This window comes from Myripristis murdjan, chromosome 12, assembly GCF_902150065.1.
Source record: "Myripristis murdjan chromosome 12, fMyrMur1.1, whole genome shotgun sequence".
Lineage (NCBI taxonomy): Eukaryota > Metazoa > Chordata > Actinopteri > Holocentriformes > Holocentridae > Myripristis > Myripristis murdjan.
In genome coordinates this window covers 12,608,602-12,634,623 of record NC_043991.1, presented here as the reverse complement: position 1 = coordinate 12,634,623, position 26,022 = coordinate 12,608,602, and the positions used below count along the sequence as shown (strand labels likewise).

Here is a 26,022-nt window from a genome sequence, read left to right as displayed (position 1 = left end):
ATTGTTTGTTGATCATTTATTGTAGCATGCAGTTTCAAGTGCTGAAATCTCCTTCTTCTGATTCCATCTGTCAGTTCAACACAGAAGCAAAATGCTATGCTGTTTGGCCAAGCTGTCTGTAAATCAGTGTAATACAGATGAACAAACCAGAAAATATACAGAAGAATCAATCCGTCAATCAGTAAACCAATCAATACTCAAACAGTTTAGCCATAAATCATGATCACAAGTCATCAATCATTAATAGCACATAAATCATCATCATAGAATAAGCCTATTCCTGTCCTGTATTACCGTACAATAAGTAAAAGGGAAACCTTTCACAATGTGATATTTCCAAGGAAATAAATGGAATACGTAACAGTATTATTCATTATGGGGACATTTTAGATATGCTGTCTCTTAAGGATTTTATTTTCCTCATTCTGAAACATTACACAACTGTCCCATTAATTTAAACATTTAAATATATCTGATTATCACATGTTGTATAAATGAGCGCCTATACTATAAGTCCATCTAATGATGGTGCCAGACTGTATACAATGACGGATGTGTACCATCTCTTAATAGTTCATTTACATTTCAATCGAACAATAGATTCGCAAATAAAATGTCTAATACAGACATGAGTAGTCAGAAAACATCAGTTCCGTCATATGTTCCACAATCAACAAAACAGGCTTTTTTTTCCATATAAGATAGAATAATGAGACATTTTCTTGGCTAATAAAAAAATTCAAACAGTTTCAGCAAATTCTGAAAATTCAAAATGAAGAAGCAGACTTAGAATACCAAGAAGGAAATACCACAACAACAACCAAATGTGGTAATAACAATATATAATATAATAATATAATCTCTGTTAATCAATAATTCATGAGCAAACAAGTAAAATGTTGCAGGCAAACTTCAGTACTTGGCGTGGCCACACAGTGGGCATGTGCAGAACTCTTACAGCGCTGGGTGTGTTGTATCACAACTACAAAATCGTCATTACTCCTCCGCCATCACAAGAGGGACTATATTGCATGCATGACGCAGGATGCAGGGCTGTGTGTGTATATGTGTGTGTGTGGGTGTGGTTGTGTGTGTATGTGTATGTGTATGTGTTAGGGGGAGGGATACACACTCACTGGCAGAGTGCATGAAAACTGCTGGCAGTGATGAGGTGGAAATTAGTGCAGTGCAATCAACCACTACAGCAGTGATCCATAGACACTTAAAAAGGAAACTGGGAGTTCAACTTGAAATACTCACAATACTGTTCGTACATAGTCCCCAGCCCTTTCCATAAGGACAGTAATAGCAAAGCTAATATTGATACTGAAAGGCAAAAGAAACACTGGCAAGGTAAACACTGGCAAACAATATAATCAGCATCACACTTTGACCCGTGTATGAGCTGTGTGAAAGGGTCTGTTATCAGCAAGTTAAATTCATGTAAATACCTCCACAGACTGAGCCATATTTTAAGTGATGAATATGCAAATAGCCAAAGTAACTAAGCAACATAAGTCTTCCCTGAGCTTTTCAGACAGACAAGGATCTAGCTTCCTCTAATGGAACAAGCCAGAACTACAAGAGAAGTACTCTGTTCCTCCACTCGATCAAGCCTCGCCTCACCTCCCACTCCTTCCACGGTTTTAGTTGAAGAATATGAAAAGCAAATAAGAAAACATGTCCTTGAATTGCAGGGATTGATTGTACTGTACACAACATATGGCACTTGCATTACATGACTTCAGAGGTGAAGTTGTAAACAGATGCAGAGCGACAGCAGGTAGCTGGGCTAAATAAATGACAGGGAGCGGTTCAACCCTTGCAATAGCTCTTGCCTCTTCCGTCAAAAAATAATAATACAAAAAGTCACATTGACTTCTGCAGTCCATCAATAAGAAGATAGCAAACATAATTTTGCTATTCACTCATTCACTCTCTCTGCCTGCTCGATCATTTTCTACTACAGGAGAGAGTATCTATCCCAGTATATAATGGATGGAAGATGTCACCAGTCCATCATTCCATTTTTCTGTCTCTTTCAAAAAGTTGTGTCTTGAAACTCTGTAAGCATTCCTCAGATTTCTTTAAGGTCATTGTCAGCGGCATCCTCTAAAATGGGATTGAGGATATAATCTGAGGGGAAAGACGTTAATTCTTCCCTCTCATCATTTTATTTATAAGTAGCTGAGGTGAGAGGGTAGGAGAGATCAAGAGGGATCTCCGAATATTCAAATATTAGCCCAGTTCCACTCACTCTACACAAATCTCATAAGATTTAGAACAGGTGTAAACACAGAGGAGTCTCCATCACTTTAAGTATTGTATATTTAAAATTGTCAAATGCTTTAATGCCATTTACAGTAGTCGTTAAGAATGAGTCACACATGACAAGCTGCCTCAGATCCGTAAAGGGTATGAGGCAAGGCTGGATTCTATGGAAATCACTCACATTACACAAAATTACAGTGAAATGGGCTTTGGTGAAATTACAGTGTATTGGACAACAACAGTGCACGTCTTATGAACAGCAAACATGGATAAACGTTAGACAAGGCGATCGGTTTCACTTCTCGGGTGTAAAATATAACAAAGAGAACCAGATTAACAAAGATCCTGATACAAAATACCTTGACAAACAACTTCACAGAAGTTAGCAATGCTTAAAAGAAAGCAAACCAAACTTTTAAAAAGTAAACAAAAGACAAAGCATGAAGAAACAGAAAAAGTGATGTCTCTCACTTTTGCAAGCTTTAGCTTGGTACATAAAACCAAAATGTCACGTACAACCACTGAGTTTTTTGTACATACGCAACCCCTAAACATACTGCCCGTAAGTGTGATTGGATTGCAGTGCACAGAAAATGCCATTGGCCTGCATCAGTATACTTTCCAATGTTCAGTTTCTGAGGTCACACTCTTATGCAACATAGTAACACCTCTTGTTACTATGGAGCTACTATGCATTATCAGTGAGCATGGACCAAAGTCATGGAGAGTCAAATTTTTAGTACTTTAGAACACCTAGGAGAAAAGGCCACAATATTGCATGTATGTGAATGTATGCATTAGCGTGTGTGTGTGGGTGTGGGTCTGTTTTTGACTACTTTTGGGGACACACACCAAACTCAAGACCAGTTAATTGGGGATGGCTTGTCTGACTGGGGAGAAAAGCCGTGTCCCCATTTGCAAAAAGCTGCTTTTTAGGTGAGTGGTTAAAGTTAGGGTTAGGCACGTTATGGTTGGGGGTGGGGAAAGTCTCTCTATGTAATGTCCCCAAAACAACCTAAGTAATAATGTGTGTGTGTGTGTGTGTGTGTGTGTGTGTGTGTGTGCGTGCGTGCATACGTGTGTGTGTGTGTGTGTGTGTGTGTGTGCGCGCGTGCGTCAGTGAAGCCAGTGGGACTTCTCCTTTATAGTCAGCGGGACTAAATGCAAGTACCGCAACAGGTAGCACTAAAACAATATTTTTTTCAGCTTGACTTCACTTTTTCCAAAAGTTTTGCTCTTAAAAACTCCAGCAAAGGTGAGGAAGGGAGTATTTTTTGTATGTAAATACGAATCTGACTGCTCTCAAATACACAGTATTGTGCAGTCATCAAACCATGCCTTGCACAACTTCACTTTGTTGCCATCACTGTTGACCTCCAATAAAATCTGTTTGAACATTTGCAGACTATGTCTGTGACTGTGTCATTGTGTTGTGTGATCCCATGACAGACGACTGAATTTGGAGGTCAAAGTGTAAAGATCATGCGATTCATAAGAAGGACAAAGACAGAGGCTTGTCTTATTCAGCAGAGTGCAGACCTCTGTTTTCTGCAGATATTTTTTTTTCTTCCTTGGTGGGTTGGGAGGGCCTTTGAAACAGCACTCTCCCCGTTTTTACTCCCACTATTGTAATCTCTATCTCTTGATATTTCTGGGAACTAAATTTAAAAAATGTGTTGTGTAGCAATGCAAAAAAAAGAGCTTTTCTGTAAACCAGTGGTCTCAAGCTATGTGGGAGCATGTAGGCAGCTTGGAGCCCAGCACACAACAAATACCTTGCCATGCGGAGACACAGAAATGCACAAACAGTAAATGCCAGATATTCATTTGTTGGCATAATTTACAAAAAAGATAATAGTGCCACTATGTTTTTCATGTCCAGTTTGATTATTCTACTAATTAACTCTCAACCAGCTTTGGCAAATTCATATTTGCAGATCTACATTCAATGATTAATGCTTTCAGTTTGTCAGACTGAACATCAAACATCTGACACATGATGAGCTATAATGTGACCATAATTTAATTTATGCTCTGAAGAGGTATAGGCTTTCCTTCAGTTTTAAAACATGATCTTCTCTGCTGTGCACTCTCTATTAGAGAGTACAACTGAATACAACTGAATGAAGAGCTGGAGAGTGACTTTTCTGGTGACGATCAGCTCGGCTTACACTCAGTACCTTTTGTATTTAGGCCGTAAGGTTTTATGAGACCACAAGGATGAGAGAACAATCCACAAATGGATTAAGTGACCTGACAAGGTGTCTACATGATGTGTAGCTCTCATTCTCCAAAGGCCAGTTCATTTTCTACATTCAAACCTTCTGCTGTTCTTGTACTATTGTGATGAATATATAATTATTTTTTAAGACTTGAATAATCATTTGTCACTATATAAGCATGTAGGCTCAGCAGGCCATGACAATTCATTAATAAATGCACTGCAGTTCCCACCAAAGCAAACACTGGAAATTCAGTGGCTGCTTGATCAGTATTTCTGAATCGGTTGAGTCAAGACTTGAAGGTTAGGTATGGTAGTTCAAGAAAAAAAACAACAACTATTGTTTAAAAAAAAGTTATTCAACCATTGCTTATGTTTCAATTAGTGAAATCTAAAGTTTTCACTGTTATAGGAGCTGGCACAATCTGCCATACTATAATGCTATTACAGATAACAAAGGATTGGGGCAAAGATTGAGAAAACCTGGGATCTCAGTTCAATGAATCCATACTAAGATAAAAGCTAATGACACAAAGGAAATGAAAGGCAAAACCTGAAGTAAGCTGAAAGTGTCATGACTGAAGAAGATGTTCTCACCCAGAGACTTCTGCTGCCTGACGGATCATATGAAAACTGCATGGACCTTTTGACTATTAAACATGAGCAGTCTGCCTGGTGTTGCCAGCTTTGTGCAACGCTCTTTGTTTGAAACAAGCAAATCCAACAGGATCTGTGCAAATATCATGTGAGTGGATGCATGTGAACATGGGTGCGGCTGACAACGGTCCTATTTCATTGCTGCTTATAAAGTAAAAGCAGTATGAGGCAGGTGTTTGTCAAGACGATGAGGATGATGTGTAAAGCCCAGGAGCATGTCATATGAAGGTCAAGTGAAAACCCATCAGGTGAAGGTGCTCCCTAAATTTAACCATGTTACAGGAAACTCCAAATCTGACTCCAGTTCAGCATCTGTGGGCAAACCACTCATATACACTTTATGGGCATAAACAGGAGTATGAATAAATTCTCTGTGGAGCTGTACATTGATGCAAATCACCACTTAGGGGGCAGGACAAAGTGGTCTCTTTCACCCTTTGCTCTAGGAGGCAGTAAAGAATGTCGACTCACTTTGTTTTGGGCATATGACTAGCAAGTACAAAAGCTGGAATTCAATGGCATTCCCTTTAACCGTGATCTGGTGTAGGCAAACGACTCAACTTTAGTTCGGTGCAGGTCAGTGTCAGACTTTGTGTCCCCTTAGCTTCCATTAAGCAGCATCTCTGTCCCCGGGGCTTCAGGACAGCCGTGGGCGGTGGTGTCCCCCAGTCGAGGAGGTCCAGTCCGCAGCACCAGCTTGCCGACCCCCAGACCTCCGGAGACCAGCCCTCCTGGAGACAGAGACTTCCTGGAAAGCAGAGAGAAAGAGAGCGACTGAGACAGGGAGAAGAGGGCAGAGGTGAGACGCCGAGAGAACCGCGTCTGGGCAAAATCCTATTAAACAGTCATGATTACTTTAAAAGCAAAATCATGGCTTGGAAATTTCCAGTTAATAAATCTATTGTTTATTCTACTTAGATGAAAGGGAAAAGCAAGCATAATTGTGTTTTATTCGCTGAAATAAATTGACTGACATAATCATTTACAGAAGAAAGGGAAGAGGGGGGTTCAACTTTACCTTATCTTCACCCGCCCCCCAAATCACAGTCCTTAACACCCCAGTCATGATACATTATTCTAATACATTATTCTAAATACCACCCTGTTCCCAAATGTGCCTGGTGCATTTTATCACAAAAATACCAAATATGAGCTGTTCAAGGCATTTAACCATGTGTTGCACTGCACACCAAGGTGCACAAAAACATCTGTAACGTCTGGCATTTGTAATGTGGGACAGCCATGTTTCCCCAACATTAAGTTTAGCATGTCAGATTTTTTTGCAGCTTCTGTTGAGTAGTGTGACAACATCTAGAACATGTGAGTTTAAGTGTCATAAAGATAATTTCCTCACCCCTCCCCCTGTGATGCTAGATTGTTTAAGACAGCATGTGTTGACTGGTCAGGGTCAGACATGTAGTGTGACCTCTCTCTTGGCCAAGACGTGGCAAGAATTTATGTCACAATAAAACCTGACATGGTGAACATTGTGTCTGACAGAAAATGAAGTGTGACTCGAGAGAGAAGGTGCAAGATGGAGTTGATGAAAGAGGCAAGTAGATAGATGGATGGATGGTTGAAGGGATGATAGCAGGAACAAAAGCTGCTGCACAGTCAACTACCATGCTTCCTCATGTGAAGTTACTATGGAGAAGAGCTTCTTCAGCTCTTCTCCAGTTGCTCCGAGGGAGCAACTCAGGTTGAGTGTAATCATGTTAAACAGGTGGGTGGTTACCATGGTAATTCACCTGAAGGCCATCTTTTTCAGCATGTGGGCGTCCATCTTTTCTGGCGAAGGACCTTCTGTTTGGGGATGCTCCTCCACGGGGGATGGGAGGAGTGGAGAGGAGCAGGGAGGTGGGAGGAGGTGGGAGGCATCCTGAGACTGAGGGGCGGCTAGGTCTAAAGACTCCTTGGAAGCAAAGATGATAAAAGATTCAGATTTGGTCATATGTATATTACTAAAACAGCAGAGGTTTTTTCCACTGTTCAGAGTATCCCGTTCTATTGCCTTTTTATTCTAATCTATTATATTCCATCTCATTGCGTTCCACTCTGTTCCTTTCCACTGTATTTATTTTGGTTCATTCCTATTGCATTGATGTCTAAAACAGAGATGAAACTTTGAATCTACCTTTATTTCTCCCTGCATTAGAGCAGAGTATTGCACTAAAATGAGACTTAATTTCTCAGTGATCTTAAGCGTTAACATCTGTCACAGTTACAAATTTCCCGTTCTCTGCTCTACGGTACCAGACTAACCTGGGACTTGATGTCTTGGTGGTCGGAGTCCTCCATGTCCAGAACACAAAGTTCTAGCTCGATGTCTCGGTCCGGTTCTGGTTCGCTCTCGGCCCGGTGGCAGACCAGTTCCTGGTCCTGGCTGTAGCTGGTTTTATGTGCCTGCATATCAGACACTATTTTCTCTCCGCTCATTGACGTCCGGCGGCTACCCAGCTCTGGCGCACAAAGCTGCTCACTACACACACAAACACACACAAGAACAAATAACTGTGTTTCAATTTTCCGAAGTACACCAAGGAAAAAAAAATCTTTATTTCTTATATTAGCACCAAGATGAGGACATGTGAAATTGTGGGCTCTTCTTTCATGAGGGAAACATGGTCTAGTAATGTTACACAATATAATACTGCGTCCTATCCAAAAAAAAAAAAATTAACTGCATCCCAATGTAAAGGAAAATATGGCAAGAGTACAGTAGACTCCACTGATGATGTCTTCTCCAAGTCCTTCTCTTGGCTTGTCAGTAGGTCTCTACCAAGAACAGCCAAACAACCAGCTAGCTGCTCTATTTTTAGTCTGACCACAGCAAGGAAATGACTGTAGCACAATGCAATAGGAGACGGGGATTAGAGAGGAAGAGTGGGAAAAGGAGTGAGAACGGGTGTTAACAAACACGCACAACAGATAAAAAGTGGAACACATGGCTCTACGGTATATATTGTTTAGCACTGGTGGTAAATGATTTTAAAAGCTTGAACACAGTGCCAACATCGATCATCCCTCCAGGTTTCACTGAAATCTCAGCGATCACCTGTGACAACGTCTTTGACTGAGGATCAGGTGTTTGAAAGAGAGAACAGTCTTAAGATAACACACCGCAGCCATGACAGTTAATAAAAGGGAATGCATGGCTCTACGTGAAGCAGATGATTAGCTCAAGGCTGGGAGAGCTGGTATGGAGCGGCTGAGGGAGGAGAGTAACAGGCTGTGTGGTCTTAAAATGGCCAATGAGTGATTGTTGGAAGGGTAACAAGAAAACTATGACTTGTTATCCTCACTCACGTTCGGCCTACTTGTCTTTTCCATGGAGACAAAAAAAAAAAAAAAATAGAATCACCACCTCACAGTTGTATGCATCCGTAAGCCTGGCAGGTTGCAGTTTACATCCATGTCTGTCCACAACCACATAATATTTGTAGTGAAGAGTTAGAGGCAATTTAATGGAAGACATTAAGTGTATTTTTTTGGTGAAATGGAAGTTATTAATATACTGACATGTATGATTCAAGTGAATAATTTTCACTGAGAAACAGGCTTTCTTCACTAAGAGACTATGTTTGCAGAGTACAGAGGACTGTACCCTCCAAGTGGAGGGTTGAGCCAAATTTGAAGAAGTTCCTTCAAAGTGTTCCTCCGATATTGCATTCACAAGCATGAGAGGACAGATGGACGGCTGGACATACAGATGAAGGCACGAAGGCATAATAAAATCAAAGCATACCGTCCCACAGCCAGACCTAAGTGGGCTGAACACTGATGAGGATATTTTTTTAGAGAAAGTCTGCCATAGTATTGCTTGACAGATACAGTATGGAGAACACAGTACAATATGCAAAACAGTATACCACTCTAACTGTCTGTTTTTTATGGCTACCATGCACTGTTTCTAATGCATCTATAGAAAAGTGGTAATGGGAATAATAGCCCTCACAAATGGAATATGCAATATTTCCATTTGCAGCAGTGTAGCCTGTTCCTGCTGCCATACACAGGTAAAAGTTTAGGGGGAAGTTATGAAGTTATCTCTGCTCTTGTCCTGGTGGCTATTTATTTTTTACTAACCACATTTCCTTTGATTAGGTTTCCCAATCTTAGCTTGGCTATATAGTTACGTTAATATTTATTTTACCATTGCTTGCTTTATGACATTTTAAAACACTACTTCGAAATAAAACAGATCAAGGAAGCGTCTTACTTAGCACGCCACAGGATCCGTGATTAGCCATTGAAACTCGCCAAATACGCATTATGTTTGAGGAAGGATAGGCCTCGAGACACTGGCAGGCACTTAACATACTCGAGGCGAGAGCCCTCCTCTTACCACCACCACATGACCATTAGAGACAAACATGCACAGTGTATTTTGATCTGCCTCTTGAAAAAATGGATTTGAAACGGTCAAGATATTTCAATCTGGAGTTAGCTCACAAAAAGGGACTACAGTTGCTTTACACCATAGTCTGGGTGACTACTTGATTCTGATTGGCTGTAGGGTGTGCATTAAAGGACTGTACCAATGATTGTGACTGTTTTGTCTGTTTCCTTACTTGCATATCATGACCTGGATGACTGGGAATCTCCACAGATGTTTGGTACTACAGTTTATCTACATTTTACATTGCGACAAACTATTTTGCAAATCATGCAGGGGTTACGACAGATTTCACAACATATAATCAAAATCCCTCAATTTTTAAATATGAATTTTTGGTTGAAACACCCATCTCATAATGTTCTGCTTCTGCAGCTAACAAAGTCATCACCATTCATAAACCACGGAGCTGATAATTTGCAAATGTTTCCCTGGGGACAATTTTCTGCCCAATTTCAAGTCATCAAAACCCAACAGTGCTGCTCTGAAAGTTATTTTTCATACCAAATTGAATCCAATGGCTGGATAAATGGTAGGAAAAATGTGTTTGAGCATTGAGAGTGTTTGAGCGTTGAGCTGTACCTTTCCAAGAAGCTAGAGTGGCTGGAAGAGTCTGATCCTCTGGAGCGCCACTTGTAGTCAGTGTGATCCAGGTGGGGGTTATAGTCTGTATCAGAACAACAAATAAACAGACAAACAAATAAATAAATAAATCATACTGGCTTGTACATATAACATGCGTTGGATGAGCCTGCTTAGGTTTCTTTCTCTCCCACACAAATTTATGTTTGAGGCCGGTATTCTTTATGTCTTTCATTTTGTGCAAATCAAACCTTCAAATCATACCAAACCGTCATATTTTCTGTCACTTCTTCTAGTCCCCTGTCTGCGACTATAATGGATACACAATACTTCCTTGTATCTTTCCCCTCCTTCAGGCCTCTTATCCCTCCTTACCTCTGAAGTTGATGGGTGTGGTGCTGGCGCTGCCCTGGCAAGCTGTGGCCTGGACAGGATCGGTGGTGTGGTAGCCCGTGCGAGCAGCCCTGGATATGGCGCCCCACTTGGAGATAATGGGCCCCTCGCCAAAGGGAATGATGGGATCCTCGTCTTTCAGGCGGCGGTAGGGGTCCAAGGAATGCAGCCATCGCTTCCCTACACCACTACCACTAACACAGCTACCTACACCTCCCCCTCCGTTACTGTCCAACTCCTGTGTGAAAAAATATGGAACCGGTTAGTCACACATCCATACACTAACACAGGGATACATTTGTACAAAAAAAGTAACATAAAAAAATGTGTATGTAAGTCAGTGATAAAGATGCACTGATACCACTTTTTGGTATTCGTATTGATTGATACAAATTACTGATGCTTTCACTTCACAGTGCAGGCTTGGACCATTAGTTTGGGATTACTTGACAAAATTATTGTTATAATTATTGTTATATCTGTCTTTTTCCCACAAGTGGAGAAATAGAGGCTTCTGTATGCCAAAAATGCAGAAATTCAGAACAGTTGGCTTTTATTTCTGACTTATTACGCAGGGATTTTGGTACTGGATTTTAGTCTTGAGTAAAATCTCCAATCTGATACATCCCAGTGCATCCTTAGTCTGTGCATAGACACAAGATGTGCGCACACATTTCAGCAAGTGCGCACAGGCTTGTGCATGTGGGTGTGTGATGACTCTCACCGAGTGCTCTGAGCAGGAGTGAGCTGAGTTGTGTGTGAGTGTTTCAGGCTCAAAGGGGCTGATGCAAGGACCGATGGTGCCACAGGACCATGGAGAGTAATGGGCTAAACTCTCCTCACCTCTGAACCTGCACCCAACACACTGACCTCCGCTGCTCTCCACATGCTGAAAGACACACAGATTTTGAAAACAGTCAGACACTACAGTAACACAAAGTCCTCCTTCTCTTGTTCCTAGATCTTCCCAAAGGTCTTATTTAATGAGACTTTAGTTTAAAGTTGATTTATTCTCAAAAATAAATTCAGATTCCCTATACAAACAAACAAAGCTTTACTCAACTGAAAGTCTGACTCACTTCTTGAGGTCTTTGTTTTTCTCACAAACACACACACACACATACACACACACACACACACACACACACAAACATACACACGCATCAGTACCATGATTGTGCATTGCTATGATATCTTCCTCCACAGTTGCTAAGCAACTATCTCCCACTTACATAGCATTGGACACAGCAGCAGCATGGCTTTTGGGATAGAAATTAAATCTAACACATTTACAGATCCTGTAAACTACATAAACATTTTATTACTCTCAGTTTTAGCTGGTTGCAGTGAAGGTACGGCTGAACGGGCATTACACATTTCACTATCATATCTGTGATCACTATCTGGCATGACATAATATACTATAATACGAGGTGTGTTTACGTTTATGTGTACTGTCTTGTTTTCTCTCCACACTTACAGAGCTATGCCTTTCTTCCCGTGTCAAGGGATGAATTTGCACTCACTGACATAGTTATGCACACACACACACACACACACCTCTGTTCCAAAGTCAATAGTAAAGATGGGAGAGGACTGCGAGGGCCTGCTGGCGTTGTGATGGTGGTGATGATGGGTCCACTGTTCCTGCTTTCTTCTGAACAGATCCTCGTAGCCGAGAGGAACACGGCCATAATCCTGATGAAGGAGGGTCAAAACAGACAACTTGAGAGAATGAAAACAACAGTGAGAACAAAATAGATTGTAAAGTGAAATCAACATTTCAGTGACCGGAGCCATTCAGCACACTATCAAAGTGAGACTGATACCACCAGCCCACTCAGGCCCCGTTCACATTAGCATCCTGGGGCCCGACAGCTGAAGTTTTTAGTCGAGGTTTGTACACACACATGCACGGTTAGAGGACCTGAATGCCTGCATGTGAACAAGTAACAGGACTTGCGTATGTATTTTTATCTCCATCTCTGCACACCGGCTCCTGGTTGTCAAGTCCAGTTTCCATCTGTACACACAGAGCCGGGCTCATCTGCATAGCAACCCGAGTCACCTTTGGTTGGCCCTGCCTGCCTCAAGCAGCCTAAGTACAACCAGTTGTCAGTCTGGTTAAAAATCATGCTAAGTATGAAAAGTGACTGGATTATGAGGAGAAACAACTTGTATTGAGCTCTACTGTGAGCAGGAGTCCAATTCGGGAAATAAATTTGACTCCCAACTTGACCTTCCCAACAGGAAAAAGTTTGTAATTAATGGAGAGTTTGGAAAAATGGCTTTTCAGTTGTGTCTTTTTTAAGATTATTTTTGGGGCATTTCTGCTGTTAAAGTGGAGAGAGACAGGAAAGGCAGGGGAGAGAGAGGGGCATGACATGCAGAAAATGGCCTGGGCTCGGATTCGAACCCAGGACACAGGGGTGAGGTCTCAGCAAGACAAGTGGTACGTGCTCCACCAGAGTTAAGGGGCTTATTGTCTTTAATCTACTCTCTGGAGCAGTCAAAGGAGATCTGTCTGTAGATGTGGGACACATTATCACCCTATGTGCAAGTAAGCATACAGATTGTGAAAGCAGCCACATACCTAAGGAGGTTTAATTATTTACAGTTTTCAACTCCGATTCATTTTCAGCATTATTCCATGACTATCTGCCCACAATTTTATCTACATACATTTTGTCCCACATTGCAAATGCTTAAGCAATACTGACGCGCTGCATTGTCTCAAGGAGATGACTGTGTATTGCAGAACTCAAGCTGACCATGATTTGGAAGATGAAGTGAAAAAAAGAGAGAACGGGGTGGACAGGGGGAAGCAGAGACATATTTGGGTGAGAAGTGGGAGGACTATGGAGGAGGTGGAAGCTATACTGTAGCTCTGAGGCGAGCAGGGAAGGTAGAGGTGAGATAATATGTGGGTGTAGACAGAGAGAGAGAGTGAAGGAAAAGCTGCTCTAAAGTATGCACCAATGAAGACAGTTTGGGTTAGGTTCAATGTAAGGCAAAGCAACATCATTTACATACAATAATCCTTTTATTAACTACATTTATTTGCTTTAGGGTGACTAAAGTGAATAACTGGTGGGAGTCATTTATTTAATACAGAATCTGCTGCTAATACTTTCAATCATCATACTCTGGCCTTTTATGTTTCTCACTTAGTGCTTAACAATTACTAATAATTAACTAACCTAATCGATGAACTAATCAGTTAACTGATTAGTCAAACAACAATGAATTATAATAGATTATACTTATGATGAAAAATATCGAATATTTGCTGTTTACAACTTCACAAATGCTAAGATTTGTTTGCTACTCTCCATTTCAATATTATAAACCCGGTAAACAATTTTAAGACATCACTTGTAACTTACAACTGGAATTTGTCACGTTTGACAATCAACTGACTAAATAGTGGATCAGTTATTATATTTTAATCATTTTTAATCATGATTTAAGTTATTGTGAGTTTGTGTCCTGGTGTATTTTTACCCACCCTGTGTAGCCCTGTCCGGTGTTCGGCCCCAGAGCAATAGTTGCTATCTAGAGAGTTGAATCTCTCCCTGAGTGGAGGCTGGTAGACAGAGGAGTGCAGCACCTCTGGGGGCAGTGAGTTACTCCGCGCATCTTCTCTGTGGTACAGCTGTAACAAAAATAATAGTAACAATCATAATAAGTTTAATCAAAATACACAGAACCATAATCAGCATGATGAAAATAAAGCTAAACATAAGTCTCACCTGAGGTCTCCATACTCTCCTGCTGTCATACAGGGGAGCGTAGACACCATGTGCCGGGGCCAGGGGCCCGTACTGAGGCTGCCCTGGGTGGGAATGATACGGAGGAGGTCCCATCCGATCTCTAGGTGGCGGGTAAGCAGAGGAAGAGGACGACGAAGGGTGCGGCGTTTGAGGATCGTTAGCGTAGGATGATGGTGGAGGGCCAATGGAAGGCGGCAAGGAGGATTCTGGGACATTGGAAGATCTGAGGAACCGAGCCATGCAGGGCTTGTGGGAGGGATGGAGAGTGGACGGGTAATAGGAACCTGCTGGAAAGGAGAAGGACGAGAGGACAGTAGGACGAGTCGAGGAAATGGTGGGAGAAGGGTGAGAGAAGGAGAGAGAGCAAGAGAAGAGAGGAGAAAAAACAACCTCAGTTACAAGAAATAATTTTAATTCTTCTGTCACAACATGCGCAACTGCAACGTGACGTGCATGTACTCACAGGTCGGCTGATAATGCGCCGCGTCATACGCAGAGTGGGGCTCCTGATAGTAAAGCTCTGACGCCTGAGAAGGATGTGGCGGTCGCAGCAGGAACTGACCGTGTTTGGGCAAAGGAGCGCCACAATCCCCACGCCGGGCAGCTGTCAGGGGAGATGACGTGGAGGAGTGGCTGACCGGAGTCCTGGGAGGAGAGATGGGCTTCCTGATGGACAGAGGGAAGAAGGATGATGAGGGAAAGAGTGGGAGAATGAAAGAGCAAATTTAAAAACAGATGTGAAGAAAGTCTGATTACTGTCTGATTACAAATGCAAGGCAAGAATGAATATTAGTGTGATTGCACAGAACAAAGGCCAACAGTGGAAGATGTGTGAGGATCAACGGCGGAGTGGATGAATGGTCTTACTGTTCCATTGACCCCGAGCCGGTTCGACCGCTGCCAGACAGCCCGTTGGACCCATTAGCCCCGTTTGATCCATTTGGTACCGCTCTCTTAATCTCCTCCATCATGTCAGCCCCTCTGGAGATGAGCTGGGGGTGAGACAGGACAGGGACCCCCTCTGTTAGGACGGTCCCTGCATTCTCCCCTGCTCCCTTTACACCCTGCCCCACGCCCACCGGCACATCCGGCGTGTGGATGCTTCCCTCTACGGTCAAGGTTTTACCCAGAACCCCCTGTGCCAAAGGGAAGGGACGGCCCGCGTTGCTGATCTTCTTGTTCCTCAGTCTGAATCTGGACAGAGATGATGGGGGGGGGGACAGAGAAGAGATTTGGGAGGAATGAGTGTTGGAGCATTGCTTACAGGACTGCATAGATCTGGGTGATTTGGACAAAATGAAATACAGTTGTCCCTCACTATAACGCGGTTCACCTTTCACGGCCTCGCAGTTTCGTGGATTTTTTTTTAGTGCAATTGTGCATGCTTTTTTTTTTTTTTTTTTTTTTTTTTTTACTGGACTTATTTTTCTACAAAGGTTTGAACTTTGAGAGTGTTTAAAGAAGAGAGAAAAATGAGAAAATGTTAATGCCTGTCTGAGACAAGTGTATAAAGTGTGTAGTGAGGGGTTTTACAGCCTTAAAACATCTATAATAATTGTAAAAAATAAAGCTGACTACTTCGCGGATTTCGCCTACTGCGGGTTATTTTTAGAACGTAACTCCCGCATTTAACGAGGGACCACTGTATCACAATATTTCTGAATGAATACCTTGATATTTATACTATGTTGATATTATAGGGACGACTATTGGTGCTTTCACAAAATATTTAGGCTGTGAGATTTTTGATTTTAGAAAAAGTCACGGACAGCTGGAAGAGTCTAAGAAGTTCAGAGAATTGCTTTTCTTTACTGTAATGCAGCCTTTGAAATCATGAAAAGACAACACTTATGTCATCCTAAATCAGATATCTAATCTTATATCATGATATTAATATAAAATCAATATATTGCGCAGCCCCAGGACTGCACATAGGTAAGTGTGTGCAATAATACCATAGCAGGGGCTTTCTTGTATTTCCGAACCCCAACGGCAGAACAACAATGGTGATTCAAATTTGTGTTTTCGTAACACTGAAACTAACTCGACTAGCTGAGACGATGACATGCTTGTTCATCAGTTTCAGTCTATCCTCCCACTGTTTTGGAAAAAGTGGTTTATATGACTGATATTACCACTGCATGTGACCTGATTTGATTTTACATACAACGCTGGCCCAGCAGAATTTTTTTTTTTTTTTTTTGCATGAATCGTGGAGACAGTTAATGGTTTATTTTTCCTGTGCGTGTGCTCGTCTGTGTTTGTGCGAGTTCAAGTGCTCACTTACTTCTCTAGCTCATCCTGTGTGTGTGCAAATGTACAGTTGGTTCCTCTGGGACAGCCACCCTGCTGGCGCAGGTCTCGACACATACTGGTCTTATACTTGCTGTTGGCTTGGGGCTGAGCAGGGCACAGACACAATACACGTTTAGAAAATTGTGCATAAATAGCCACCATCATATTAACATAAATACTCCACATTTCATATATTTTTGGATAATAACTCTTGGGATGACCCCTAATTTCCCTCCTTAGCTCTTAATTTTACTTTTCTTAGCACGTCACAGTTGCAGCTGTCATTATGAAAATTACAAATGCACTATGACCCTAATATTTGCCCTAGTTATTATTGGTTGACTCTAATATTGTGGCAATTTGAACCTATCTTAAATCTTAAAGGAATACTCCAACATTTTGGACCAAAATACCCTTTTTCCAACTTAACCAGACTGAGATGAGAGTCATTAGCCTTGCTCCATCAAAGTGAAAATAAAAATTAAATGTCACAGCAACTCTGAAGCTGTCTTAATTACACAATGTATATAAGTGTATTTGAAATACACATCTTGGCATTAAAAAAAAGGTAACGTTTGAGGTGTAAGATTTATTTTTGGGCTGACCGTCTGAACAAGGCCTAAGATGTAATGGACTCTGATTAGCTGAAGGTTTTCCTAGCCTGAAAAAATATGAGTTTATGGCTCCAGTCAAATGATGAATAGTAATTTAGCTTATAACACAAGTGATCTTCACATGAGATGCTTATAGAAATCATTTCATCTCCTTGTGACTGTGTTTTCTGCTGCGGCAGCCAGGAGGGACAAAGTGTTTTACAGCCAAAAACATCTTATCTAACAGCACCTGGATGAGGCAGATGAACTTCTCCTCCCATGATCGTCATTCTTCATTATTCTACAGAACACTTTTCCAGTGCAAAAATAAGGTTTATAATCCCTCTCATTTGTAACCCACCTCAATCTATGCACTATGTTGCCTGTAGAAATAATGATCATTGTTAGCAACAAAATCTCATTTCATCACATCAGTGCACCTGTGGAGTGTCGTGGCTCTTCTTGCTGAAGTTCTGGATGAATTCCACCAGTCCGTGAACCACCAGCTTCACGGCCAGCATCACACTCTCCAGCTCCTCCCACGACGGTGGTGGTGCATCTACACACAGATTAACGACAGTGGATAGATAGAACAGCACGGGTCAATACATACAGTACATGTCTGTTGTGAAAGGGCTTTCCAAAGAATTCCTTAAGGAGACTGTGCAGTAGTGCTGCAGGGATGTAAGTGGGACTTCTAAAGTGGCAGCATCTCTATAACAAGCAAATGACTCCCAGTGCTATCTATCTAACTGTCTTTTGGATAACACGATATGGAGAAAAATGTATACCTGGATTGTGGTCTATGTTGGCTAGCAGCTCTAGGTGTGGTCTAAGGCTGGTGAGATTGGCAGGGTCTCCTGTCCTCTGGAGAACGATTGTCAGTTCCTGGACACTTTTAGCAAACGACTCTGGAGACTGCAACTGGAGTCGAAGATAGAAACAGACAGAAGCCGGAGAGAGATGAAAAGGGAGAAAGGGAGCGAAAGAGCAAGAGAGAGAGAAAGAGATACAGGTCAGCCTTTCATCTAAAAAAAAAAAAAAAAAAAAAGGAGTAGATGAATGTATAACCACAAAACCTGGCTAAACCTGAAAACTGGCACTCTCAGCATGGCTTTCTTATCTGAGGTCAGTAACTTCAAAATACATACATTCTGTGCTCCTGTTGTCCGCAGTGTTATAACATTCAAAATTTGAAATTCCCCATGTGTTTTTATCAAATAGAAGTGCCAAAACCGAGGCAAAACTAAATTCCCCAGTAACGATGTCATGAATTGGAACAGTACCTTGTCAATGATGGACTGCATGTGTGACTTGTGCACCAGGTCTCCGTACAGCAGAGAGGACCACTGTTCAGGTGAGATGCGCAGGCCGGCCTCCATGGCGATGTGCACAATCTGAGCATCATGTTCCCTCCGCAGAGCTTCGTACGTACGAAACTCCTCTTTCAGCTGCATCAGTGACGAGTCCTCATCACGCTTAGTCACCTGAGGGAGACAAAAGGACGGAGGAAGGAGAAAGAGAGGATATAAGAGTGTGAGAGACAAGACGAGGCATTTAAACTGAGAGGGAAGAGTGAGAAAAGACAGCAAGACTAACAAACTTATAACACAGTGACGTCACATTTACACAATATTTGTTAGGAGCATATTTGTTGCCACCAACTTAATTTTTATGAAAACTTTTTTATAAATGAAGAAGTGTGTGCTAAATAGGATTTTGTTTTAGTCATCCTATTGAAAAGGTATCAAGAATTGTGAAATTTCACTGGTATTGGTACCAATTACCAAAGTTATGTTTTTTTGTGGCATCACTATTTTTTCCCAATTATCAGACTTTGCCAATCAGTCAGTTTGTCCATACTTGGTGTCTTCAGACTAAGAAACTCAAACTCAGATCAGATGGAGGGAGTCCCCTCCTCTCAGAATCTGCCCTATGAGTAATCATCATAAGACACCAACACACACTGTTACTTATCAGTTAAAAAATGTGCAAGCACAGCAGTCACAAAGTTAAAACTGAAAGCAGCCAGACACATGTTGCTGTCTGCCTAAAAAAAACTTTGTTTTCCTGTCTGTGTCTGTTTCTCTGCCCTGTTAGGCAGAGCGGTAAGAGCAAATATAGACTGCTGTTACATCATGGGAAGATAGCTGGCATTTCTGCCATACCAGCCATGGCTATCATCCTTACAAACTGACTGGCATTTTCCTGAGCACAACACACACACACACACAGACACACACACAGAAGCAGAGATGCAAAAAACACATCCACTAAAGCCCATATTCCTACTATGAGAATGCCACTTTATGATATGTAAGAGAGCAATCTTTTCGGGAGAGATAGTGAAAAACTGTTATGTCACTGTGGGCCATGTTGTCGATTTGGAGCACAAGCCACTATTACTGAGATAATTAAAGAGTAGCCATTTGAAACAGTGAGCAGCACTATGTGTGGATGTGGTGAAGCAATCCATGGTGGAAAATGAGGGTCTATTTAAATATTCCACATTAATCAGGTCATTCACTCATTTGAAGCTGCATTCACCAAGACTGGAATCCAGACCATGTGGATTCAACCACGATACAATTATGTTGAATGAAATTGGACAATATTTAGAGGAGAGTTTTTTACGACTGTTCTCTCATGTAATGTACCTGCAAATGTTTGTGTGCTCAACTGCCTCGAATGCCATTTAAGTAATGCTTGTTGTCAAATGTATGTTTGTTATGATTGTGTGTAAGTGATGGGTATATTGGAAAAGTCTAAAGGTGTACTGCTGTCTTCTTAACTTTAAATTTTTTCTGTTTAGCTTCTATCTCCTCCCCTCAAGAGCCTCTTCCTTTTGTCAGGCCAGCATTGTCAGTAAGAATTTGTTTTTAATGATTTGCCTGGTTAAATAAAGGTTAAATAAAACAAATAAATAACTAATGTCTCATTTTTCAAGTTTGCTGGATCAGTAAAATTTCATATTTGACGTTATTGCATCATATTTGATTCTACGCGGTGCACATTCCAGTCTTAGTGGATACAGTTTTAAGATTTGTGCTCTTGGGACAGTAGTAAACTGAGGGAGTTTTGTTCATTTTGACAGTCAGTGTCTAAAAATTGGAGTGTATTTTAAATGGAGTGGGATGAAGTTGTCCTTGAGCGCTGCTCACGGATCAGTTTTTTGACTCGAAAACAATGCTGACTGAATTCCTTTTCAAATTAAGAGTTAAGGTTAACTTGATTAAGGTTACAATTACATTACGTAGTAAAACAATAAGGCTAGGTAACTACAACAGTTTGATTCAAGTAAAATGTTGGTCATGGCAAGAATTAAAATGCATTTGGGCACATGATGTGTATGTGAGGGTGCATCTGTATGTCTGCGTGTACTCGTATATGCTCACATTAATTGCAATATGGCCAAGACAGTGCCATATCCAAATCACACGGGCTGCACATTTTTTGATAAAGGTAAAATGTGTGACAAAACACAGTTGTAAATAAAGTATTATGGCACTCCAGCAATGTCTTGACCTACAAATTATATTTCCCAGATGTAAGAAAGCAAAAATCACCCCAGGATAATTTAAACAGTTTTTTTCAGTGAAAATGAAAATTAGAATGCAAAAATGTTTCCAACTGTTTGTATTCCCACTGAAATCATTAATCATATCCTGGTATCTGCAAAATTTATCGCAATATTTTATTTTATTTTTTTCCATATCATGTTGCCTTCACACACATGCCATAATCTCTGTGCCCCTGTACCTTAAAGCAGGAAGCCCTGTATAGCAGCTGCACCACATGGCCTATGCTGGTTTTGGAGGCCTGGGGGAACCGGGCTTCCAGCTTCTGGACTACAAACAAAACCAGCACCTTCCTGGACAGAGCTGAGCCATCCTCCAGAGCCAGTAAAACCAGCTTCAGTGCATCTTCTTGCATAGCTGATGAAGAAGAGACAGAGGGAGAGAGGGAGAGAGGGATGTAGCCACAGGGAAAATGACAGAGAGGCAGAGGGAAAGGGAACGAGGAGGAGTGAGGAGAGAATCACACAGAGAAATAATTCAACACACTCTCATTTGGGAATATACCTGAATGCAAATACTGCAAATATGTATGACAATTATTCTTTCTGCCACGTGAAGAGGTAATCATAACCAGGTGTCCTCAGTCTCTTATATGAACTCTTTCTGTTATCACACAGAGAAACAGAGTTTCTCAGTCAGAATCTGCCCTAAGAGTAATCATCACAGGACACCAGGTCAGATCACTTTCTTTGTTTTTTTTTTTTTGTTGTTTTTTTTTTTTCCAAATTTTGCTTGTGTAATCTTAGATGATTCAAAAGACAGTGACATGATGACAAGTTCCAGTACAGGCTACCAACTCTTATAATTTCATGTGCAGAACAATCTGGCCAAATAACAGTTTTATTGTCTAACAGCAAACTGTAATAATATGATGAATGTAAATCCAACAGGCTGCGTGGGGGGCTGTATACTGAATGAATCAGAATCCTTTTATTGTCATTGTTCAAAAAAGCACAATGAAATTTAGAATGGCACCTCTCGTGAGCAGTGTAAGACAACAGACAAAACAGGAAGACATAAAAAGTGCAAAAGACAGTTAGAAATTTTAAAAAGACTGTACAGTTCACGTGGGGGGGCAGGGGTATTTACACATCGAGAGATGGAGAATAAAAATATAGTATAAAAATATAGATATAGATAAAAAACAGCAGGGGTATGTGTTCAAAAAAAAAAAAAAAAAAATATATATATATATATATATTGCTGGGATATTGCACTTGATATGTATAAGTAGATATGCAAGTAGAATTATTGGTTATTGGTTTTGTGTGCTGCATTCAGGGCAACAACAGCTCTCAGATAAAAACTGTTCTTAAATTTGAAAAATAAATCAAATAAACATGCATTACATCAAAATGAAACAAAATCGATATTTACAATTATGGAATAACACACTAAATATCGTGTTTGCATCTAAAATGAACAGGGTATTAGGACTTTATCTGGATTCATAATAATGGATAAAAATGAACCATGAGGCTCTTATGCACACCTGATTGATTGAGGTGCTGAGAGAATGGCAGAAATTAGCAAATTGCATGTGAATCAGTTTGACCCTTGAGAGACCAACTATCTTCAGAGCTGATGAAGCTTGACTCAGGTTGAACATTAGTCTCTTTCTTCTTTACTTTGCATGAATATGACACGTTACATTTGATAACAATGACTGTAAAAAAAAAAGCATTATTTTGCTGCTGTGTAAACGGTCTTGCCACCACATCACCCCTGAGGCTAATCGACCGTCCTGGGTCACACAGTTCTTATTTGTATCTTTTATAGGTAGCCAAAGGTTAACTCTTTGAAATTATATTGCCTGATAAAAGGTGACAATGCGTAATAATGACCCTAAAAACCCTCAGTGGTTGTTTTCAGTGTCCAGGTGACAGCAGTAACCAGAAAAGCTGTCATGCCGGTGCTTAATCCTTATTTCCAGACGGCTCATGATAGAGTCTAAATCCTATTTGGGGATGACATGGATCTGCATGACAATGTGGGTGAGGAAACTGCCCAAAGATTTTACTTGGTTACACCTTCATGTCTTAGGTTCTGGAAATAACCACACCGTGCATAATGCAGTGGTACATTCCATTTGAACGGAAATAACGTTTTTTTCCCTTTTTTTTTTTTTTAAAGATTATTTTTTGGCATATCTGCTTTATTTGATCGTCACAGTGGGGATAGACAAGAAAGGCAGGTGGGAGAGAGGGGATGACAGGCAGCAAATGGCTTGGGCTCGGATTCGCTCTACGAGGTGAGCTACCAGGGCACCCCCTAAAAGACAGAAATTTCAACTGGAACGCCCTTTTGAAGCTGGAATGAAGTTAGAAGAACCTCACCAACCCCGACCTAAAAAGTGCTTCTGTCTTATTTGTGTCGTATTAAATCAGTCGTACGCACAGTACTGTCCACCTTCTATATGTGGACATGTTGCTGGGCGGTTTGTATGTGCAAAATACTGTGTAATATGTTGTTATCAACTGGTATTGCTTAACAATAGCCAACAACGGCTAACCTGTCTAAAACTGGTTTTCCAACTTGCTGTACTGGAACGCGGTCATCTCAGGACATCATTCCTATCTCTGTCTTCTGATTTCTGTGGTAAATGGAGTGCAGTATAAGAATTGCTCACCAATCTGGGTGGGTGTGGTGTCTATATCAAAACAGGGCTTTGGGTGTACGTGCATGAACATGCTGTTAACTCACCAGGGCCAAGAAACTGGCATCCCCGCGCCCGCACAGCTGCCCACAGGTTGGCAGAAAGCTGCTGGGGGTTCTGGTGCTGGAGGATCAGTTCTGTTACTGTCCGTTCCCCTAGCGACCGGCCTGCCCGCACCGCCCGCACACGCCCCTCCTCCTCCACCAGCTGGCAGTTCACCATGGTAACCAGCTTCCTCTGCATGGGCCGACTGAGCACACTCGGACTCAGTGTCACCACGCCTGTCGTGGGAGAAGATGAGAGTTATCGGGTCAAACACAGGAACCTTGAAAATCTGAACTTCATCACATTAAGAACCTTTACTGTGACTAAAAATAAAAGGATATTTAAATTATATCTTTATTTCTTACCACAGAATGATATCTACACTGTTTTTTTTTTTATTATTGTTTTATAACTTCTTGTTTGTGGAACAAGAAGAGTGACAGTTCCTCTTTTCAAATTTGAAAAGCTTTAGACAGCGTGATCCCACTACACAACAGGGACAAAGGGAAGTTTAATTGCCAAGTTTACAGACAGATAAGAAAGACATGCCTACAAACCTCCTACCTAGAATGAACAGCAACAGTGACAAGGCCAAGTCTGTTGAAACCAGCTATAAACCTCCTATAACAGTATGACAGGGGGATTTAAAGGCATCCCCATGGAAAACAATGGATGACGCTTGTAAGGTTTATTATGCATCTATTCCCCCTAGACATTCTCTCTGACGCTATCGCTCTCTCACAAGGCTGGTTCATGCTTCACATACAAGCAGACGCGACAGAGTGTGCACAGTTGAAATTATGCAATTGAGGCCAAAATGGCTGGGTGCATTGGCATTGCATGTTAAGTCGTGCACCGCCTGAAATTGCGAAAATCCTGGATGGCAGAGCAGCACTTCCATCCAGGATTGGCTGACAAACGAGGAACTGGAACCACTGCCCGATTCTGGTGTGCTTTTTCTTGTTAGGCAATGCGGAGAGCTGCACCAGAGTACTGGAGTCTTTAGCCATGCAGTCGTTATGAGAAGCGTGAGAAGCATGAATGCCAATGAACACTGATGGCATGTCTGTAGCTGCCATGTGTCTGGCTACACCAAGCCTTATTCTCTTTGACAAACTTCCACAGATCTAATCTCTGTTTTCTACCATGAAATACACACATGCATGCCTGCACCTACAGACACACACACACACACACACATACATAAACACACACATAAATGCACGCAGTACCTTTTGATCCACTGATAGGCTTCAGGTAGAGTGCCAGCTCTTCCACACACACCCTGCACACCTCATAGTGCTCAATCTCGGCTGCACTGCTCAGGCTCACCGGCTGGACCTCTGGGACCTAAGAGGCAAATGGAAGCATGCATAATAACACATATACCCAAGCAGATGCAAAGTCACACACACACACACACACACGGAGGGAAACCAGATTTGTGCTAGCTTTGTGCCACATTGTGCCACCCTCACATATTTAGTCCCACACACACAAATGCATTCATTTACAAACACACATGCACACACCCATTAGTCCTGGTATGAGGTGAGGACATAAATATACACTCTTCCTCCTCACCACTCGACCTGATGTCTCATTCAAGGCTCTCATACACACAAACACACATCCACCTGCAGTTAATATCTTTCTCCTCTACACTGGTGCTGATGTGGGATCGTGACGTTCACATTCACACATCTCCCTTCCTCACCCTCTCACCTGAGCTCCCACCAGCTGCAGCAAGGCGCAGTTGACCGGCAGCAAGTCAATATCAGTGCTGATTGGTGTCTGATCAAAGGGGCAGGCCTTGCGGTGCAGCTTGTGCAGGCAGGTCTTACACACCGTGTGAGAGCAGCCCAGGCTGATGGGCTGGTGGCCGCTGCTGTCAAACTCATTGTAGCAGATGGGACAGGACAGGAACTCTGTCCACTGGGCCGCCTGCACTGGCATCCTGCCACCACACCACTGAGGGAGGCGCCGCGGAGCTCAGGGGGAATGCATGACAACGTGCCCCAACAACCACTCCTGCTCGCCAGCGCCGACAGTGACTGCAAAGGGGGGGAAGAGAAAGACACGATTGTGTGACTGACCTTTCAACGTTTCTGTAAAACAGCACAGCAGTGTTGTGATCTTGCGTAGCTCAATGGCTAGAGCATAACACCATGACATAGTTAGTAGATGCCTTTACTAACATTACTAAAAATGTTTGCCTGGCACTGAAAAAATGTAATGGCCCTTTAAGACACGTTACATAATCCACTTAATGCCATATAAATCATATTAAATATCATACGGACACCAAACCACAATCATACAGAGTGCTTAACTATCACTATAATCACTTACATTATGAGGTGTCTGTTGTAAAGTGCATGGATTAATAGTTAAGGTTATTTATAGCCTATTGCCAAATGACATGTGCACACTACAGCGTTTCTGTGACAGGCTGCAGGCCGTCACCTGCCCTGAGTGTCAACAAAACTTCTGCTGTAACACATTATCAATGCCAGTCAAGAGCTATGCAATTTACATCAGATTTACATCAAATTCATCTAA

At 41.7% G+C, this 26,022-nt stretch overlaps 1 protein-coding gene across 5 annotated transcripts in view; it reads right to left on the bottom strand.

The window, feature by feature from the left end:
* Positions 1-26,022, bottom strand: part of rc3h2 (ring finger and CCCH-type domains 2) — a 34,970-nt gene continuing 8,948 nt past the window's right edge. For 3 of the 5 annotated variants that reach the window (XM_030064902.1, XM_030064903.1, XM_030064904.1), the window contains exons 2-20: positions 25,186-25,514; positions 24,693-24,810; positions 23,463-23,696; positions 20,941-21,116; positions 18,468-18,668; positions 17,973-18,105; positions 17,622-17,740; positions 16,581-16,693; positions 15,161-15,487; positions 14,757-14,959; positions 14,273-14,580; positions 14,029-14,175; positions 12,081-12,218; positions 11,245-11,409; positions 10,503-10,758; positions 10,128-10,212; positions 7,412-7,628; positions 6,898-7,061; positions 1-5,897 (exon numbers count right to left, since the gene is read on the bottom strand). In XM_030064902.1, the coding sequence (XP_029920762.1) occupies positions 5,750-5,897; positions 6,898-7,061; positions 7,412-7,628; positions 10,128-10,212; positions 10,503-10,758; positions 11,245-11,409; positions 12,081-12,218; positions 14,029-14,175; positions 14,273-14,580; positions 14,757-14,959; positions 15,161-15,487; positions 16,581-16,693; positions 17,622-17,740; positions 17,973-18,105; positions 18,468-18,668; positions 20,941-21,116; positions 23,463-23,696; positions 24,693-24,810; positions 25,186-25,416 (3,483 nt within the window). In that variant the 5' untranslated portion in view covers positions 25,417-25,514 and the 3' untranslated portion in view covers positions 1-5,749. Of the gene's footprint in view, positions 5,898-6,884; positions 7,062-7,411; positions 7,629-10,127; positions 10,213-10,502; positions 10,759-11,244; positions 11,410-12,080; positions 12,219-14,028; positions 14,176-14,272; positions 14,581-14,756; positions 14,960-15,160; positions 15,488-16,580; positions 16,694-17,621; positions 17,741-17,972; positions 18,106-18,467; positions 18,669-20,940; positions 21,117-23,462; positions 23,697-24,692; positions 24,811-25,185; positions 25,515-26,022 lie in introns of all 5 variants that reach the window. The other 2 variants (XM_030064905.1, XM_030064906.1) reach the window with 2 other exon arrangements.